Source organism: Myodes glareolus, chromosome 27 (genome assembly GCF_982192425.1).
Source record: "Myodes glareolus chromosome 27, mMyoGla1.1, whole genome shotgun sequence".
Lineage (NCBI taxonomy): Eukaryota > Metazoa > Chordata > Mammalia > Rodentia > Cricetidae > Myodes > Myodes glareolus.
In genome coordinates, this window is record NC_142052.1 from 17,865,799 (window position 1) to 17,886,613 (window position 20,815).

The following is a 20,815-nucleotide window of genomic DNA, read 5'->3' on the forward strand; positions in this document are numbered from 1 at the left end:
TTAGGTTTGGTTTTTGGAGACAGGATTTCTCTATGTAGCCCTAGCTTTCCTGGAACTCACTCTGTAGACCAGGCTAGCATCAAACTTTGAGATCTACTTGTCTGTGCCTCCCAAGTGCTCAGATTAAAGGTGTGTGCCACCACTGCCTACAATGCTTTTAATTTAAAAAAAAAAAATTCTGGATGAGCAAGATGACTCAGTAGGTGAAGGTACTCATCACCAAGACCTGCTTTTAATCCCCAGACCCACATGGGAGAAGAGAACCTACTACTTCAGGTTGTCCTCTGACCAACAGCTGCTGCTCTCTCGCTCTCTCGCTCTCTCTCTCTCTCTCTGACACACACACACACACAAATAAGTAAACGTAATAAAACTAAAACATTTCCAATGCAAAACAATTTCATTGGGCAGCAAAACTTGGTCTCCCACTTTTAAAGTCAGATCCCTTTAATATCCGACTAATGAAAGACGGTTAGAATCTATGTCTGCTGCTGCATTCAGACTGTCGTAGCAGCCAGTCTCTAGGAAGCAGTGTATGCATGAAAGGATGAAAATGAGAACAAACAGCATCTTAGTTTTGTTGTAGTGATACCTAGATACACCTTGGAGACCTTTTTCTAGACTAGATCAGCAGTTGTCTGGATTGCAGTTGTGGAAGTTTGATACAGATTGACAGGAAGCAGTCTGTAATTTGTATGACTTTTTTGTACTTTGAATCCCTTGCGTATAAGAATGGAGATAGGTTGAGTGGTGGTGCATGCCTTTAATTAGGCAGAGGCAGTCTAATCTCTGGGTTTGAGGCCAGCCTGGTCTACAGACAAGTTCCAAGACAACAGAGCCACACAGAAAAACCTGTTTTCCAAAAAATAAAAGAAAGAAAGAAAAAGTGGAGATAATGGGAGTTGGTTCAGTGGTCTAAAGTCGTTCCTATTCTACCAGAGAACCCAAATTCAGTACCCAGTTACCCACATTGGGCAGGTCACAACCACCTGAAACTCCAGCTCCAGGAGAATGTGATTCCCCTCTTGTGACCTCCATAAGCACTCACGTGCGCGTGTGGTTATGCATATACAGACACAATGTATATAAATAAAAATAGATCTTTTCACTTTCTTAATGGAGATAATGGCAGACTCTCCTTTACGAGTAGTTCTGAATATTTATTGAGTGTTCATATAGGTCAACTGTTCTTAAGTTCTTCATGCATATTAACTCTTGATACTCAGAGACAATTTTCCCTTAAGGCATAATAGCAAACAAGGGAGTACAAGCAATGGAACAGTTATAGGGGCATAAATAGAGATGAAAGCGTTTAGGTTATTGAACAGGCTTGTAGACTACTTGGTAATGAAAATTTTGGGCCTGAAACATACCTTTTAGGATAATGTGTGTATTGATAATGTCATGGACAAGGAATTTGGTTTGTTTTTTGTGGTGCTGAAGATTGAGCACAGAGGATTTCACAAGCTGAACAAAACACTGAAATGTATCCCTGGTCCCAGAAGTACATTTTATTCCCCCCGCATTTTATGCCTAAAACTGCTGTAACCTCGTGGTATGCTCTCCCTCTGCTTTAAGGAATAAATTGTGTTTAGTTATTTAAAACTTAGAGGCTAATGTTTGATGCTGTTGTTAAAATTTGTGTGTGTGTGAGTGTGTGTGTGTGTGTGTGTGTGTGTGTGTGTGTGTGTGTGTGTGATAGCCTTGAAATAATGCAGACTTGAACTCAGAAGGAAATGTTTTTGATAGCCTTCTTAAAATTTTCTTCTAGGGCTAGTGGGCATTCATCCAGGAATAGTCAACTTGGTATATTTTCTAGTTCTGAAAAAATCAAGGATCCAAGACCACTTAATGATAAAGCGTTCATTCAGCAATGTATTCGACAGCTCTATGAGGTATTCTATACTTTAAATTGTTTGAATTGCGTGTTTTTGCTACCAACATTTTTTCTAATCCAAAACTTTCGGTGCTTAATAAAAATGATTGTAGTTTCTTACAGAAAATGGTTATGTATATAGTGTATCCATGAAGTCTCTACAAGCCCCATCAACTAAAGATTTCCTAAAGATCTTTGCCTTTCTTTATGGCTTCCTATGCCCATCATATGAACTTCCTGACACAAAATTTGAAGAAGAGGTTCCAAGAATTTTTAAAGACCTTGGGTATGTAATATTCTTTTAGTCTAAGATCTTATCAGAACACAGAAGAAACACATTATTGTAAGTTTGTGAATACTTTGAATTAGTAGGTTCAGTTTTAGGATGAGCACTGTGAATAGTATGTGTAGGATGAACTGAAGAGGAAGGAAAATTGATAGACTGTAGCATATTCAACTTTTTTTGTTCCTGTAACAAAGCACTGATGCTTGGTAATTCGTAAATATAGGAGCTAGGGAGCTAAAAAGATGGCTCAGTGGTTAAGAGTACTGGTTGCTCTTCCAGGGGACTCAGGTTAGGTTCCCAGCACCCACATGGTGGCTCACAGTTATATACAATAATTCCCTTTTGACCTCCACGGTCACCAGGCACACACATGTTATGCATATATTTAGGCAAAAATTCCATTTACATAAATTTTAAATATATAATACATATATATTTATGTGAGATATATGTGTGTGTGTGTGTGTGTGTGTGTGTGTGTGTGTGTGTTGTAGACTACTTGGCACAGAAGATCTATGGGCATATAAACACACCTTATATTTATACACAAAAACACACACACTAGAGAAGATCTATGGGCTTAAAACATAATATATTTAAACACACACACACACACACACACACACATCGGCGAATCAATCCCACACCAGTTATGTTTTAAGGGGTTATTTATTTTGGGGGGTAAAACTTACATACACCATAAACCGTCAGGAAGGGAGCCTAGTCGCAGGAGCCGGGAGCAGGAGCCAGGAGCAAGCACCGGAACCAAGAGGGCCTGATCCGGATATGCTTCTCTTTTTAAAAGAGAAATATACCACGCCCCAGTGGGCTGGTATTTCAGCAGCTATTGGCTGACGGAGCGGAAGTCGCTCCCCGCTGCCCTGTGGGCTCGTATTTCAGCGACTATTGGTTGAGGCAGCGGAAGTTACTCCCACAACACACACACGTGTGCACACACATGTTCATGACTGACTTAACTCATGGTTATAAAGGATGGAAAAGCCCAAAAACATGGCATCGGCATGTACTCAGCCTCTAAAAAGGAAGGGCCTTTTTGGTGGGTAATGACTTAACAGAAGGTATCATATGGCAAGGAGGAACATGTGTGTCAGAAAAGGATTACCTTTATAACAAGGCCATACCTTCAAACACTCATTTATTTGTATTGGAATAGATTCATTCATAGGGCTCTCACCTGCCAGAAGTCTCATGTCTTTTTATCATTAGTATCTGACTCTGGGGACTAAGTTCCCGACATGAATTCTGCAGAATAAACATTCAAACTGTAGTCCATTATAACAGAAGTTTAGGTGATAGAACATAAAGCTCAAACAATGAGGAATATAAAGTACAGCCTAGAATGGTGGTGGCCTTTAATCTCAAAACTCCAAAGGCTGAGGCAAACAGATCCTCTGAATTCAGGACTACCCTGGTCTATGTGGTGAATACCAAGCTAGCCAAAGCTACTCGGTTAGTCCCGGTTACAAGAAAACATAAAGCACAGCCTTATCACCACAGTTTATGGCGGCAAAACCATAGCAGTAAGGTCTGATGAAAACAATGAGATTGTCTTATTTTAATTTCCTGATATTTGAATGAAACACAGAATAAAACTAACAGAGGGGGCCGGAGAGATGGCTCAGAGGTTAAGAGCACTGCCTGCTCTTCCACAGGACTTGAGTTCAATTCCCAACAACCACATGGTGGCTCACAATCATCTCTAATGAGATCTGGCGCCCTCTTCTGGTGTGTGGGCATACATGCCAGCAGCACAAAGCAAATCTTAAAAAAAAAAAAAAAGCTAGCGGAGGGAAGAGTTTATTACATTAATCATCATGGGAAGTAAGGGCAGAAACTCAAGCAGGAACAGAGGTGGGAACTATGAAGCCAAGCTGTTTACTGACTACTTCTCCATAGCTTGCTCAGCTTGCTTTCTCCTACAGTCCATTACTACCTACTCGGGTGGCACTGCCCACAGTGGACTAGCCCTCTCCCATCAGTCATGAGTTAAGGAAGTGCCCCGTGGATATGCCCACGGGCCAGCCTAATGGAGACAATTCCTTTATTGAGGTTCAATCTTTCCAGATGACACTAATTTGTGTCATGTTGACAAAGTTAACCAGCAGAGAGATAAAGTTTAAAAGCATTATAAATAAAGACAAGCACAGATCAGACGTGGTGCTGCACACCTGTGATCCCAACACTTGGGAAAACTGAGGAAGGAAAGCTGTTTGGAGACACAGGGACGAAAGTAGATTTAGTGACAGATAATCACTAATGTGTAAGAGAAGTACACTGAATGTAGGAAAATGAAAAGGTTTTTTAGGAGAATCCTTCTATACTCAGCTGTTAAACACTGTTCAAAGTAATCTCTGGAATGTGAATAAATACACAAAAATCATTGATGGATAATATCTTCAGAGTAGACTCAAATATCTTCTCAGCAGGTGTATGTGCAGCTTTAAAATACACCTTTACTGTAGCCTTTATGCTTGCTAACATGGTTGCTCCTTATCTTCCTGTTTCTCATAGGTATCCCTTTGCACTGTCCAAGAGCTCCATGTATGCAGTGGGAGCCCCTCATACCTGGCCTCACATTGTGGCAGCCTTGGTATGGCTGATAGACTGCATCAAGGTATTTGATTGATAGTTTAAATCTTACCTTTAAACGTTTAGTTTTCGTTTTGTTTTGTTTTTCCTCACAATGGTTTTCTATTTCTCTCCCAATCTGACTTTTGCAACTTGTCTCCAAACCTGCTTCTGCTTTCAGAGCACGTTTGATTTGAAGTTCTTCAAACTGTTAGTGTCACAGTGGTGAGCAGGGAGAAGCTCTTCTTGACAGATTGTTTTCCTGGGGTGTTACAGTTTAGAAAAAAATTAACCCATCGTTTTTGTGTGCGAAATTTATTTTGTCCTTTCTTAAAAAATGAAATCAGTATTAATCACAAAAATAGGGAAATATAGAATGCACATTCTCCAAACTTACAGATAACTTTTAAGTCATTTTCTTTGGATATACTTTTATTTGGTTTTGTGGTATTAGGAGTTGAACCATGGGTGGCTCTACCATTGTGGTGCACTTCAGCCCTGGATATAGGTTTCAAAGTCCTGTTTACTCTAAAAATGTGTACAGTCATGTGTCAAATGCACATGTTCAGTCATTGATGGATGGTATGGTGGTCCCATAAGATTATCACAGTATGAACTAATTTCTGTCACTTAGTGATGGAGCCATTGCAAAATTGCTCATCTCTGGTGATGCTGATATAAACCTGTGCTGCAGCCATAGAAAAGTATAGCACATGACTTAATGTTGCCACTGTAAAACAGTGCCATGTTAATCTGTAGTAGCTTCTTTTTTCTACATACTAACAAATTTTCCTTCAAGGAAACCTACAGCAAATAAAAATACTCCGCCTCCAGATGTGATAGCACACCCCTTTAGCTTAGTACATGGGACAGAGGTAGGCAGATCTCTTAAATTCAGAGACAGCTTGGTCTACGCAGAGGAACCCTGTCCCTACACAACCATGTGTAAGCATTGCATGCCTATGAAGACGCATTACTGTTTCAAACTCTTCCTATGTGGAAACTTTAAAGCTGTTTGTTTTCTTAGTTTTATATCTCGCTATATGCTTTTGCTATTAATTTGAAACTTTTCTTCTTTGGTTGGTTGGTTGGTTGGTTGGTTGGTTGGTTTTTCTGAGAGTGAATCTCACCATGTTGCCTAGTCTGTGCCCTGGGGTCAAATAATCTTCCCACTGCAATCTGGTAAATAGCAGGAACTACAGGTATGTGCCACTGCATCCAGCTTTTAATCCAGCATTTAATTTGAAGCTTTTTGTATCAAGTCCCTTCTGTCTCAAACTGAGCCAATGATTTGGGAAGGGGTATTGTTGGGTTTGGTTTGGTTTTGTTGTCAGGTTGCTTTGCCTTTGAGAAAGGAATGGCTGGGATATGCTGAGTGGTTTTGGTTCACCATTTTGAAATAGAAACTATTTCACTGGTAGTCTTGACTCTGACCACCAGTCCTTGGCATTATATCCAGGTTTGTTTTGTTTTCTTGGACTTGACTTCACATTTTCTAGGTTTATGTTCCCCCATGTTAGTGTTTGAGCCTCTCTTATTCTGTGTAAGCACTCTTCAGCTGAACCGCACTTCCCAGGTTTGATGATGCCTTTGAAGGCTTTAACTTGTTATTCCTGTGTGTGAGAGCTATGTGTAGACATGCTTATGCCGTGGTATACATGTAAAAGTCATAGCATAATTTTTTAGACTTAGTTACTAAGCCAGGTCTGTTGTTCATGTTTTAATAACTGACAACACGACAAAAAGAATATTGCTAATTTTTTTATATTTTTATTTTTGTTTTTAAAGTTGAACTTAAAAGTCTCACGCAAGAGTAATTGCCTAGGCTGGAGAGATGGCACAGAGGTTAAGAGCATTGACTGCTTTTTCAAAAGTCCTGAGTTCAATTCCCAGCAACCTCATGGTGGCTCACAACCATCTATAATGAGATCTGATGCACTCTTCTCACTTGCAGACAGAACACTGTATACGTAGCAAATAAATCTTTATTAAAAAAAGAGTAATTGCCTATCATTTCCTTTTTTTCCTTTTGCATCATTTTTATTATTACTGTGTATTTGCGTGTGCATGTGCACATGGATGCTTGCTACAACATATATGTGGAATGAAGCCCAGGTTGCTAAAACTATATGCTTTTACCTCCTTCTCGTTAGCCCTTTTTTCATATCAATTTACAAAAACTTGTTTCTACTTCCTAGCACTGGAACTGCCAATGTTCATCTCTACATTCAGTTTTTACATGGTTACCTGTAGCATGAATTCAGGTAAAAACCTGAAGTCAGCTATCAGGGTAAGCTGAGCGATCCGAGAAGCAGAATGGCCAGGCACTAGAGAGACCTTTAACCTCTACTAATGCTTAGACTGAAGGGGAAATCCTCTCCTCAGGCTCCCTCCTCCAACTCTCTCCTCAGACTGAAGGGGCAATCCTCAGAATGCACTGAGCTCTTGTCTCCTCCCGTCTTATATTCCTCTCTCCATCCAGCCCTATCACTCCTGTCTCCTCCTCTCTAGTGCTAGTGTGGGATCATCTTTGTGGGAGCTCTGTTTCTCTTTTAGACATTCAGACTCATGTAACCCAGGGTGGTCTTGAACTAACAGATCCCTCTGTCTCTGTCTCCTGAGTGCTGGGATTAAAGGTGGGTGCCACCACTCCATGGCTTCTAGTGGTTTACTCTGCACTCTGATGTTCAGGCAAGCTTTTTTGTTAAAACATAAACAAAATATCACTACAGTTATTGGGCCTCCAAACTCAAGTCCTCATGCTTGTATAGTAAGTATTTTATCCACAGAACATTTTTCCAGCCTATCTATATTATTTAAAATTCTGTGTTTTGTTTACCCCTCCCCCATTGGTTTTAAATTGCATTCCTAAACATTAGGGAAAAATTCCCATCTTGAAAATATTTAACATTATCATTTGGAGAAGTATTAATTTTCTCATTTATTCATCTCTGTTTCTTCCGTAAGATATAGCTTTCTTAATATTAAGTACCATATTTTTAAGTTCCTTTTGTTTTGATGTTTTCTTAACTATAATTCTAAGTTATTGATGCTGAGACTTATAGTGATATTTCAAGACTTTCTTGTCTCACTACTCTTAATGAACTATCTTTCCCCATTCTAAATTATTTTCTATTACTACCACTGTTTTCAAAGAAAGGGGTTTTTGTTATTTAGTCATGATATATTCAGATAAAAGGTAGTGTTTTCCCTACAGAAGTAGACCTGCTATTATCTCAAAAATAGCTTTTGAAGCCAGGCTTAGTGATTCTGGCCTGTAATCTCATCGAATTAGGAAGCTAAGGCAGAAGAATCACAGGTTCCTTTACTTACAGGTGCTTCTACAAAGAGAGGTTTAGGCCAGCCTGTGGAACTTAGATCCTGTGTCAAGACAAAATGGAAAAGAGAACTTAAGAATAACTTAGTGATAGGTTACTCGTCTAGCATATATAAGACTGTTAAATCAACCCCTCCCTCATGAAGTTGCTGCTGGCTGGTGATAGAACAGAGTGATAGGGAGCTTTTTTAAGCAAGTACAAGATCCTGACATAATGGTTGTAGGAACAATTGAAAATATTCCTTTAAAATATTATTTTTACTTATTTATGTATATGAATCTCTGTGTGAGGCCGGAAGAGAGCATTGGGCCCACTAGAACAATGTCACAGGCATTTGTGAGCCATGCAACATGAGTGCTGGGAAACGAACTTGAGTCCTCAAGAAAAGCACCAAGTACTCTTAATAATTTGAGCCCTCTCTCCAGTTCTGAAAATATAATCATTCTCTTCACCTCCATTGATAGTATATGATTGATGGCCACTGTTTGCCCATCATTTGTTATTTTGCTCTGATCCCAAATTGCTTCATAATATGTTATAAGTGGCTTGATAGTTTCTCTCATTCTTCACTGTGCCTCTTTGCTCACTTAGCACACAGTCTGTCTGCATAGCAGCAGTTTGACCATGGCCCCATCTCTTTTAGAGACTAAATGACAATGTTGCATGAACTCCATAATCAGTTTTGGGTAGGACCTGGCTTGGATCTCCTGTGCCCTGAACAATGCTCAGAAATAATATTTTCTTAGAGGATACCACCTTCACCTGGTGGGGGTCCATTCTATAGCTTTAGATGAAGACCCTGTCTCAAAACAATGTTAGCAAGGGGCTTGAGAGATGACTTGGTTAAGAGAACTTCCTACCTACCCTTCCAGAGAACCAGAGTCCCAGCACCCACTCCAGGTAGCTCTCAATTACCTGTAACTCCAGCTACAGGGAGTCCAGTGCCCTCTTCTGACCTCGCAGAACACAGTATATATAATAACAAATCTTTAAAAAAGAATGAATTTTACAGACTATAACTCCACTAATCTAATGTGTTGTTTGTGTACTAATTAGATTTATCGTGCCATGAAAGAAAGTGCACCTCTATTTGATGATGGGCAGCTTTGGGGAGAAGAAACTGAAGATGGAATCATACATAATAAGGTACTGTATATTACCATTAACAATATATAAAGAGCATGCTTTTATATTCTTCAGTAAAAGGTATTTTTTATATATATAGAACTTGTCTTTTGCTTTCTAGGAAATTTCTGAGCTTGATTATTTTTAAAACCAGATTTAATTCATGAATTTTTCCTGTGTAAAATCCCTCATGTGGTGGCCAGAGCTGAAGCCTATGTCCTCTGAGCAGAGACTCTGTTGTGAGTTTTCACAGATGGTCAAGGAATTCCCGATAAGAAGACTTGATGAAGATAGTCTTTTGCCGGATGTTAGGGGTCGGGTAACTGTATGTCGTGGAGATGGCCTCAAAAGTGGCCTTGGCAAGGTTGCCCAAATTCTTACTACATATTCCTGACTGTCCTAGAACTTTCTATGTAGACCAGGCTTCTCCTGACTCAAAGAGATGTCCCTGCTTCACTTCCAAAATACTGAGATTGACAATATGGAAAGCCATTCCCAAGCAAAATGCTTATAAAATAGATCAATCTAAAGGAAAATATTTTTAGTAAAATAAAATGGTTCTGGGACTGGAGAAATGGCTCAGAGGTTAAGAGCATTGACTGTTCTTCCAAAGGTCCTGAGTTCAGTTCTCAGCAACCACATTGTGGCTCACAGCGGTCTGTAATGAGATCTGGTGCACTCTTCTGGCATGAAGGTGTACAAGCAGAAAGAACATTGTATACATAATAAGTAAATAAATCTTTTTAAAAATTGATCTTTAAAAAAAATGCCTGCTATTGAAATGACATTGTAACTTCCTAAAATTACTAATCACAAAAACGTAAATATTTTAACTGAAAAATGGAAATTTAACCATGTGCACCCCTTTAATGCCAGCACTCACGAGGCAGAAGCAGACAGAATTCTGTGCGTTCATGGCCAGCCTGGTCTGTATAGTAAATCCCAGACTAGCCAGGGCTACATAGTAAGACCTGTCTCAAAAAGAAGAACAGAAAGAAAGGAAGGAAGGAAGGAAGGAAGGAAGGAAGGAAGGAAGGAAGGAAGGAAGGAAGGAAGGAGAGAGAAATGTATTGGAACTAATATATGTGTTATAGATCAACTTCCTTTTCCTCCTACTTCTTACTTTAATGTCAAGACAAAACATAACTATAACTATATGATGAGCAGAGGGGTTAGGGAATTGCTGGAGCTTGAATTCCAGGCACCTCATGCCAAAAAGTCCTCATAAATTGTTCAGACTGGCCTTAAACTACTCTGTACTCAAGGAAAGCCTTGAACTCACAAACCTTCTGCTTTGGCTCCACAAGTAGCTAAGATTACAGGATTGGCACATATTGACTCTTAAAATACTGCATCTAGGTTCTGGTTTATTTTGTTTTGGCTGCTGTAGTTAGGCATATTGTTACTTAGCTCAGTTACCACTTCCAAAAGTAGTTGTGCTAAATGTAATAAACTGTTGGGTATGATGGTACACTCCCATAACCTCAGCACACAGAAGGCTAAAAAATGGGAGATCATAAATGCCAAAGAGATAAGTAATTATTTGTTGGCAAGATTTCTGTCCTGCCTGGTTCCCGCAATCATTGAGTCCCAAAGAAATCACACAGAGGTCTGCATTAGTTTTAAACTGATTGGTCCATTAGCTCAGGCTTCTTATTAACTCTTATAACTTATAACTTATCTGTGTTAGCCACGTGGCTCAGTACCTTTTTTCAGTGGCGTAATCAAATCTTGCTTCTGTGTCTGGACAGGACTGCAGAGGGAGCTTCCCTCTTCCCAGTATTCTCCTGTTCTCATTGACCTACCTCTACTTCCTGTCTGCTTGTCCCACCTATACTTCCTGCCTGCCTACTGGCCAATCATTGTTTATGTAAAACATAATTAACAAAATATAGACAATTGTCCTGGACCAATTATTTAAAAAAAAAATAAGTATAAGTTGGTTCCATGTGCTTTATTAGAGCATAAAATGCATGGCAAACCCCACTGTATTCTAAAATATAAACATTAGCTGGAGAATAAACTTTAAATTATGCATGTTGCCTTACATATATTAAGAACCATAGGCATCTCTGAATAAAAATTGCATTGTGCACCAGTTTTAACTGTGTCTTGTTAAAGCCTGTCTCACAAAATAAAAGTGGTAATCATTCTAGTCTCATCTTTTATGAATGCCTGAGAAATAGTTTAAAGTTATATTAACTGACTAGCATAGAATCAATGACCTTTTTTTCCTCAGAGTGTATATGTGTACATTCATGTGTGTCACATGCACAGGTGAGATCAGAGACAACTTTAAGGAGTTGACTCCTTCTCCCACTATAGACCCTGAGTCTCAAACTCATGTGGGCAGACTTGCAGAGGAGAAACTTTCACCCACTCAGCAGTCCAACCAACCCACCCCTTTGTTTTAAACAAGAATGAACGTGCCACATTAAGCAGTGATCCAGGCTGCAGAGGCTGCTGGAGAACCTTTTATCCTTTCCTCTTGAGAATTCTCAGGCTGGAGACAGAGCTTTTCCAGAGCGCTTGCCTGAAGCATCCAGAGCCCTGGGCTCTGTCAGCCCCTCAGCAGTAACAGCCAAGCTCCTAGGGAAGAGCCCACATGGCAGGGCATGTACAGCAGATTCCACTTCTAGCACAGTTTATCACAGGATAACTCAGCTTCTGGTCGTCAGTTTTGTGAGACTACAAAGTGATGACGCAATGCGATCGGTAATGAAAGGTCCCCAGACTATCTTACAAAAGATACAGCTTTAATAAAACAGAAGGAAAAACTTACACAGAATCCCACCCGTCAGGCCAGAGCTAGAGGGAGAGAGAGCGGGGAAATTGCACCTGCCAGGTTTATAGGTAAACTTTTGCCATAGGGCAACACGCCCCATGAACAGAATGTGATTGGTTGAACTCCCCTATCAACAAAGTACCTAAGGTTCAAACTTACCACACCTAAGGAGAGTGATTCACAAGAGCCGACTGAAGTAGCATGAAGGTATCGTCATTAGCCACCAGTGGGCTCCCTTTCTGCTTACCGGAATGTTTACTGCCTATCTAGGCTATCTCTTCCTTATCAACAGGATCATGAGAGGGTTTCTTAGTAAGCACAGTATTGATGAAAGGGTGTGTGTCTGTCTTGGGAAATACGTACTTTATCTAGGCTGTGGAATACTCTGATTAGCCGTTCTCAGAGTCACGTGTTGTGAGACAGTATGATTCCAACATTTATGGAGACTGAGGAAAAAGAATCACCAGTCAGAGGCCACACTGGGCTACATAGTGAGTTCCAAGGCAGGCTGAACTACACTGGTCAAAATGCTTCATGTTTGAAAACAGAACTTTCTCTTGGGTCACAGCTCTAATAGTCTCCTCTTAGGGCTCCACCTTCCACGGCATTATTCACCTGAAGATTCTGACTTTCATAATTAGTCCCTGGCTGTCTAATTGGAATTAGATAATCATAATCCACTTCAATTTTTCATAAGGTGCAAATCCTTTTTTTTCTGCCAGTCTTATAGATGCATAGTAGTGACTCAGCTTTTGTTCTGGCTTGTTTGTCTGAGTCTTTGTTTAAAATAATACTATTATTTTATGTGTGTGGATGATTTGCCTGCATGTAAGTCTGTGTACCATATGTGTGCAGTGCCCCTGGAGGCTAAAAGAGAGTGTCAGATCCTCTGGACTAGCATTACAAAGAGTTGTGAGCCACCATGTGGGTGCAGAGAACCAAACCTGCTCCTCTACATTAGCAGCAATTACTCTCGGGCACTGAGCTATCTCTGTAGCCACAGCTTTATCATCATCATCATCATCATTATTATTGTTATGTATTGTTTGTTTTTTATGTTCAGACATACTTTGCCTGCATACATGTATGAACCACATATGTGCCTATTGCCCCAGGAAGTCAGAGATGGCATCAGATCCTTTGGGACTGGGGCTGCGAATAGTTGTGTGGTGCCGTGTTGGTGATGGGAACAAACCAGGTCCTGTGCAGGAGGACCACTGAGCCTCGCCAGCCACAGCATTCTTCTTAAAGAAGACTAAGTTTGTGCATTTTATGTCGAATTATATTTTGTAGTAAGCTTCCTGGCTTGACTTCAAAATATCTACCCAAATTGTGTATTTTCATCCCTATTCATGTTTAGAAGTAATAGATTGTGTACATCATAAAGATGTACACAGTTAAGCACAGTTAATGGCAGGTTTTCAATCTCTTATTCTAAGGAATTTATATAAATGCCTACTCCGTTTTTATTCAAATTTAAATTTCCAATTAGAAAAAAATGAAACAAACTGAATAGAGAGTCATGTCTTTGTTTTTAAAATCTACTTATCACAATCAGTTGTTTCTGGAATACACCATCAAATGCTATGAGAGTTTCATGACCGGTGCTGACAACTTTGAAGAGATGAATGCAGAGCTGCAGTCCAAGCTGAGTAAGTGCCCTCCCTGCTGTGCTGCCACTTAACTCTGGGTGCCTGCTTGTTTTGTCATGCCTGGTGTTTTCATTACCTACTTTATGAGGTGGGTACCTATGAGTTGGTCTTTGATGGTTCTTTAATGGGGACAAGTAATACTTAAGCAAAAAATAGTCAGCCCTGAGTCATACTCATTTCTGGCTATGTGAATTCAAGACATGTTTGACCTCTTTGAAACTTAGTGAACTGGAAAACAATGTAATAAAATACCAAATGAGCCAGGTTATGGTGGTGCACACCTTTAATCCCAGCACCTGAGTGGCAGAGTTCGAGGCCATCCTGGTCTACAAAGTAAGTTCCAGGAGAGTCAAGGTTTCACAGAGAAATCTTGTTTCAGGGGGAAGAGAGAGAGAGAGAGAGAGAGAGAGAGGAAGAAAAAGAAGTTTGAGAAAGTTAACAAGCCATATATTTCCATATACGTTATTTTTCTCTCAGTATTACCTAGTGATGGGGGAATATCACTTTGACACCTATGGCATAAAAGGTCAGAGGGAAAACCAACATTCCTCAGGATGCACTAGGAATGTATGAGTAGAGGAGGACACTCCAACTGTTGTAACTATCTTCTATCTGTCCAGGGAGCAGATAGATTTAAAAAGGCAAAACGTGAGGGCAAGGGAAATGGTTCAGTCCATAATGTATATCCTCAATAAGCATGAGGACCTGTGTCTAATTCTGACACCCATAAAAATGTTGAGTGTAGCAGGTGGAAAGTTAGAGACTTGAGCTCCCTAGAGCTTGTCAGCCAGCGAAACTGACCAGACTGGGGAGAGATCGTATCTAAGACACTAGATGAAAACAGCTGAGTAAGGCTCACAGTGTAACCTCTGACTTCTGTATGCACACATGCATACTCATGACCACATAAACATGCATAACACACACAAGGGAAAATTCATTGTGACCTAATATGGAAACCATTTAGTGAGGTATTTAATGTTTCTATATATAATTAAACATATACTAATCTACTCAAATATTTTTACATACCTACTGTGTGCCAGGCACCAAAAATGCAGTAATGAAGAACAGAAAATCTTGACTTTATTCTGTTGGAAAGAAAGTAATGATAATTAAATGAGGAACCATAAGGACAATAACAACAGGTGCTATGAAAGAAAGCTTAAGCAGGTTGAGGGCAATAGACTATTCCATGGAGTAAAAATAACACTTGCTGTTATAGAAGGTAGTATCTACTGCATTGGGGGAAAACGGGGAATAAGGTACTGAAAACTTGAAGGATGCTGTAGGTTGATTCTGATGAAGTGTTTGGGCTTTTTTTCCAGAGGATTTATATAAGGTAGATGTGTCCAAGCTGGATTCATTAGCAGAAGAAAACAAAGCACTCAATGAACAGATTGCAAGATTGGAGCAAGAAAGAGAAAAAGAACCGGTTAGTAACCATGGTTTTGAACTCACTTGACAGCTCTTTAGACTCTTGAGCCTGTTTGAGAAGACCCTCTTATGGAAGGTGTTTTTAAATATGGGTTAACAAATAAGCTTCTTAAAGGTAAGATAGTATAGACTTTCAGTGAAGCCATGTGTGGTATCTGCGGTGCTTTGTTTTCCCTTGTGGTCTATGAGTCATGAACTAATGGCGCTGGGAATATGATGAAAGCTTCCTGCCTGTTTACATAAGGCCCAAACTACCCTTTGAACAGGGTCCCTTGGGTATTTACTTGTAAGGAGCCTCAAGAGGCCCTGAGTTTAGGTAGTGTAAACACTGTGGTAAAAAACTGGCTTATAGAGTATACTGTAGCAGGCATGTTTTTATAAAAGCAAGATGATAATGTGGGTGTTCATTTTAATATGTATGGGTATTTTGCCTACATGCATATCTGTGTACCACATGCTCACAGTGCCTGTGGAGAACAGAAGAAGATGTCAAATCTGAACTCAAGATACAGAGAGTTGTTAAACTGAATCCAGGTCCTGTGAAAACAGGCAGGACTCGTACCCCTGAGCCAACTTTCCAACCCTGGTAGCAGAATCATTATCTTGGTTTTATTGGTGGAGCACGCAGATTGTTCTGAAGTTATCAGATATTAAGTATTTGTGTTTCTACATTATCATTGGTCTTTCCCTATCCTAAACTGAAGTCTTTCATTAAATTATTACATTTCAGTAGTAATACTGAAGTTTTTTTTTAGTTCTTTTGACTTCCTCTAAGGTAAGTGTAAATAATATTGCTTTCTTTAAAATACAGAATGCTTCTTGGTAAAAATAACTAACTTAATATATTTTTTTTTCTTCTAGAATCGTCTAGTATCATTGAAGAAACTGAAAACTTCCTTGCAAGCAGATGTTCAAAAGTATAAAGCATACATGAGCAGTTTGGAGTCACATTCATCTGTCCTAGACCAGAAACTTAGTGGTCTTGATGAAGAAATTGGGAGACTACGTAAGCAGAGCTAAAGGATCATGTAGATTGTCCTTTGGGCCTCGTAAACAGCTATGTGATCCTTTCCTTCTTTGATAACTTTCTGCAGCAGTTATCAAGTTTTCAGTATAGCTCATTCATCCAGGCGCAGTAGCACACACCTTTAATCCTAGCACATGGGAAGCAGAGGCAGGTGGATCTCTGTGAGTTTGAAGCCAGCCGGGTCTACAAAATGAGTGACAGGACAGCCAGAGCTGTATCGTGAGACCCTGTCTCAAAAAACCAAAATAATAATTGTTGTCCAGGTTTTTGTCCTGCCTGGTTTCTGTCTTCCCACCAGGTCCCACAGCTGTTTATCCCCAAAGAAATCCCTCTGAGGTCTATAGTAATGATAAACTGATTGGCCCATTAGCTCAGGCTTCTTATTAACTCTTATACCTTATATTAACCCATTGTTCTTATCTAAGATAGCCACATGGCTCAGTACTTTTTTCAGCGGCGCAATCATATCTTCCTTCTATGACTGGGACAGGACTGGGGAGGAATGGGCTTCCTCCTTTCCAGAATTCTTCTGTTCTCCTTGACACACCTCTACTTCCTGCCTGGCTACTGGCCAATCAGCATTTATTTAAAACATAATTGACAGAATATTGACAATTGTCTCGCACCAAATAATAATTATATGTGCTTACCAAAGGACTCAGGAAGAATCTGGTTTTAAGCGTCTATGATTGACAGCATACCTGGGTTTTTGTCCACATAACTCTAATCTGTACCTCCATCTTCTTACTGTCTTTTCCCTGCATCCTCTTTTCTTCCATTTTTAAGACTATTTGTATCCCATGCTGGTTTTGTATTGGCCCCAGCCTCTGGTCCTAGCCTTCAGGGAGCCGTAATAATACATAGCCCAAGCTAGCCTCAAACCCAAAACCTTGCCTCCAAAATTAGAATTATTAATTGCCACCACACCCTTCTCCCTCTGTCCTCTGTCTTTGTCTTTTCTTGTCTCTCTCTCTCATTTTTTTTTATTTGGTTTGTTTGGTTTTTACTTCCGACATAGGGTTTCCCTGTGTAGTCCTAGCTGTCTTGGAACTCTCTTTGTAGACCAGGCTGGCCTTGAACTCACAGAGATCCACCTCCCTAGTACTGGGATTAAAGGTGTGTGCCATCACTGCTGAGATAGTTTTTTTAAATTTTTATGTGTACGTTAAGTTTATGTGTACCACATGTCTACCTGATACCCTCAGGTCAGAAGAGGGTGTCAGATCTTCTGGGACTGGAGTCACAGATGGTTGTAAGCTACCCATGTAGGCCCTGGCAACTAAACCTGGGCCTTCTGGAAGAACACTAAGTGCTTCAACTGCTGACCATCTCTCTGGTCCCTGTGTCTCCATCTTCCTATCTACATGAACTCTTCATTTGCCTCTGTCTTACAGTGATACCTATGGTGATATTTAAGGCACACCTGCATACTCCGGGGTTCTCTCATGTCAGCATTCCCAATCACTTGTGTGAAGACCATTTTCCAGAGAAGGTGATATTTACATGTTCGAGACATATGTAGCCCTTCCTAGCCCACTGTAACTTCCAGCGTTCTCAGTACATGACTTTTTTGGTTTTGAACAGTCTTACTGAGCAAGCCCGGTTGGCCTCCACTCTTGACTGTCCACCTACCTCAGCGTAGATACTAGGATTATAGGTGTGCACTGCTGTTTCTGTCTGGCTTAAGCACAGGGCTTTTTGGAGCCAATAGACAACCTTTTCTAAGAACAGACGTCCTCTGAATATGAACCTGTATGTGTTTTTAATTTAATAATACATTATATATAAATTTATAACTATATATTATGTATAATAAAAACTATAATTTTATATATTTATGGTTCATTCTAATATATTCTATATAAATATATTGTTTTACATTATAAGCCAGATCCCTTTTTATATTTTATTTAGTATGTGTATGTTATATGTGTGAGGACATGCCACAGGATACAAGTGGAGGTAAAAGGACAACTCTTGCAGTCCATTCTCTCCTTGCAGCTTTACATAGTTCTGGGTGCCAATCTCACTCAGTTTGGCAGGCTTGCTCAGCAAGGACTCTTCCTGCTGAGCATCTCAGTGGCCCTAACCAACTAGACTCTTGATCTCTGCCTCCTTCTGTTGCCTGTAACTGTTGTATCCTCTAGCAGTGCCATGTAAACAAGTCCGCTGCTGAAGTGGATTAAAAACAAAGTAGAAAGCTGCACGTGCCCCATCCTCTACATGCAACAGCACAGCAAAGGGTGCCCCTGAGTGTCCTGTGTCTTCCTAACATTGGATTCAGGAGCACATGCCAACTGTAGTTAAGCTTTGGAAAATACTATGGCACATAGACCTTGTTAACTTCTGTGATGCCAGAAACAGAGCAGATGTTGACTTCAGTCACAGAACCATTAAACTAGAGTTTAAAAATAAATATAAGGAGAGCTGCAGATTTCCTAGAATTCTGCAGTTTCTTCCTTCAGGATTTCCCAGTTTATGTCTATCATATGTAGATCGTTTAAATGGTCCTTAGAGATTTGGATTTAACCCTTAGTCTATGTAGTTCTGATCATCTACAAAACCAAGGCTTATAATTGTCACATAGTATATACTAAAATCAAGTTTATACAAAATACTACAATTGTACATATTGTGTTTGCATAAATGAACACTTACTGTTTTCTTAGCCCCTATCAATGTCCTTTGCTATTCCATATCATAGACTATTCTCTTAGTCCCAATGTAATTAAACCAATACTAATATTATACTTTTCTTTACACATAATCAAAAGAATTAGTAAATATCTTCTTTTTGTGAGTGTATGTATGTCTATGTGTGTGTTTATGTACATGTGCGGTACGTGCATACATGTGGAAAATGGAGATTAACACCTACGTCTTCCTTGATCACTCTGCACCTTACTTTGAACCATGGCATCTCTCTAAATTGGGTGCTTATCTGTTCAGCTAGGCTGGCTGCCACTGACCTCTAGGGATCTGTTTCTGTCCGCCGTCCACCCATAACATGAGGGTCACAGATGCGTACCCCATGACCATCTTTTATGTGGGTGCTGGGTCTAAACTCAGGCCCTCTTTTTCTCGCACCACAAACTCTTTACCAACCACACCTCTTCAGGATCTCCTTATTCTTAGGAGAATATTACATCCAAAAATTGCCGACTGAGTAGATGAGAGAGTAATATCATCTGTCATTTGTTTTAATTCTCTGACTAGGTTAACTTCCTTGATTACTTAAAGCCATTCATGACTACAAATGAGTAGGACATACTTAGATTCTGTAGATCTATCTTGCTTTTGTGCAGAGACATAATAGAGGCATAAAGTTACTTAAGCCAGCTCAGAGGTAGAGTTTACCAACGATTGTGTAAAAACCACATTTCTGAATAGTTCAGATTTATAAAAGAGTATTAGAAGCATTTAAAATAACATTAAGAAAGTTGAACTATGCCAGTTTACAAGTTTTAAATGTAACTTTGGATGGAGCCACAATATGTCAGACCCTTCTTTCTGAAACTGTAGTAAGGCAACCATGGAAGATATCAACCTAAAGCTCTAGTTGTATGGCTTATGTCATTAATGGGGTAGGATCACTTATCCATAAGAGAGGATGTATATGTATAAAGTTGACAAATAATCTTAAATGGTGCCATCGGTTTCTCTGTAGAGTTTTTTTTTTTAATTTTTTTGAAAGCTTTTGTTTCTTCTCTTGCAGAATTAGAATGTGAAGCAATGAGACAGGAGAATGCTCGGCTACAGAATATAGTTGATAACCAAAAATACTCAGTTGCAGACATCGAGAGAATAAATCATGAAAAAAATGAATTGCAGCAGACCATTAATAAATTAACCAAAGACCTAGAGACTGAACAGCAACTAATGTGGAATGAGGAATTAAAATATGCCAGAGGCAAAGAGGCGGTAAGTCATACTGTATTCTGAGTGACCACTCATCACAGAAGACCTTAGGAAAGGCCTGTGTAACCAAGGGGAATTCAGTAGGTAGAGGGATAAATTTTTCTAACACTGACATTTAGCACAGCTAAAACACTCATATCCTATGCCAGCTCATCAGCACCTCTATTATTTATCAGTCATATTTAAGATAAACTTGGTTTTCTGGTGATGAACTAAGATCTCAGCAAATAAATAAATGTATGTATGTGATTCTGACATAGAGTGAACAAGCAGTTCAGTGTAAGTAGTCATTTATCTTCCCTTATCTCCTAATCCTGATATGTAAGCTCCATCCCTGGGTATAAAGGAAATAGGTATACATCTGTATGCACATTTATAAGAGCTAGCGTCATTAGGGAACATACGCTTAGCATGCTCATGGTATCAAGTTCAATACATAATACTAATGAAAAGGATGTGGCATTCAGTCTTTGAGCCTAGAATTTGGTCAAACTTGAGTTAGCTTTAGTCTGTAATTTCTTATTAACAGCATGCATAGTCTGCATCACATAACCTTTTATAGCCTCCACTTGCTTCTTTAGAAAAATTAAGTGGCAGAGAGAGGCCTGTGAGTTCAAGGCCAGCCTAGTCTACAGAGCAAGTTCCAGGACAGTCTAAAGCTACAGAGAAACCCTGTCTTGAAAAAAAAAAAAGAAAGAAAAGAAAATGAAGTTTAATTCGACCACATCAGTTAATCTGAAGTGAGTTACTTCAGAGTACCTTATCTCTCAGAGGCTGTGTAA

The 20,815-nt window shown here is 39.6% G+C and overlaps 1 protein-coding gene across 2 annotated transcripts in view; it reads left to right on the plus strand.

Annotated features, from left to right (window-relative positions):
* LOC146889352 (kinetochore protein NDC80 homolog) overlaps positions 1-20,815 on the plus strand; it is a 44,129-nt gene that overhangs the window by 3,166 nt on the left and 20,148 nt on the right. For both annotated transcript variants that reach the window (XM_087902374.1, XM_087902375.1), the window contains 8 exons: positions 1,772-1,895; positions 1,990-2,162; positions 4,695-4,797; positions 9,146-9,235; positions 13,558-13,651; positions 14,980-15,086; positions 15,950-16,094; positions 19,831-20,036. In XM_087902374.1, coding sequence (XP_087758500.1) covers positions 1,772-1,895; positions 1,990-2,162; positions 4,695-4,797; positions 9,146-9,235; positions 13,558-13,651; positions 14,980-15,086; positions 15,950-16,094; positions 19,831-20,036 — 1,042 coding nt within the window. The remainder of the gene's footprint in view (positions 1-1,771; positions 1,896-1,989; positions 2,163-4,694; positions 4,798-9,145; positions 9,236-13,557; positions 13,652-14,979; positions 15,087-15,949; positions 16,095-19,830; positions 20,037-20,815) is intronic.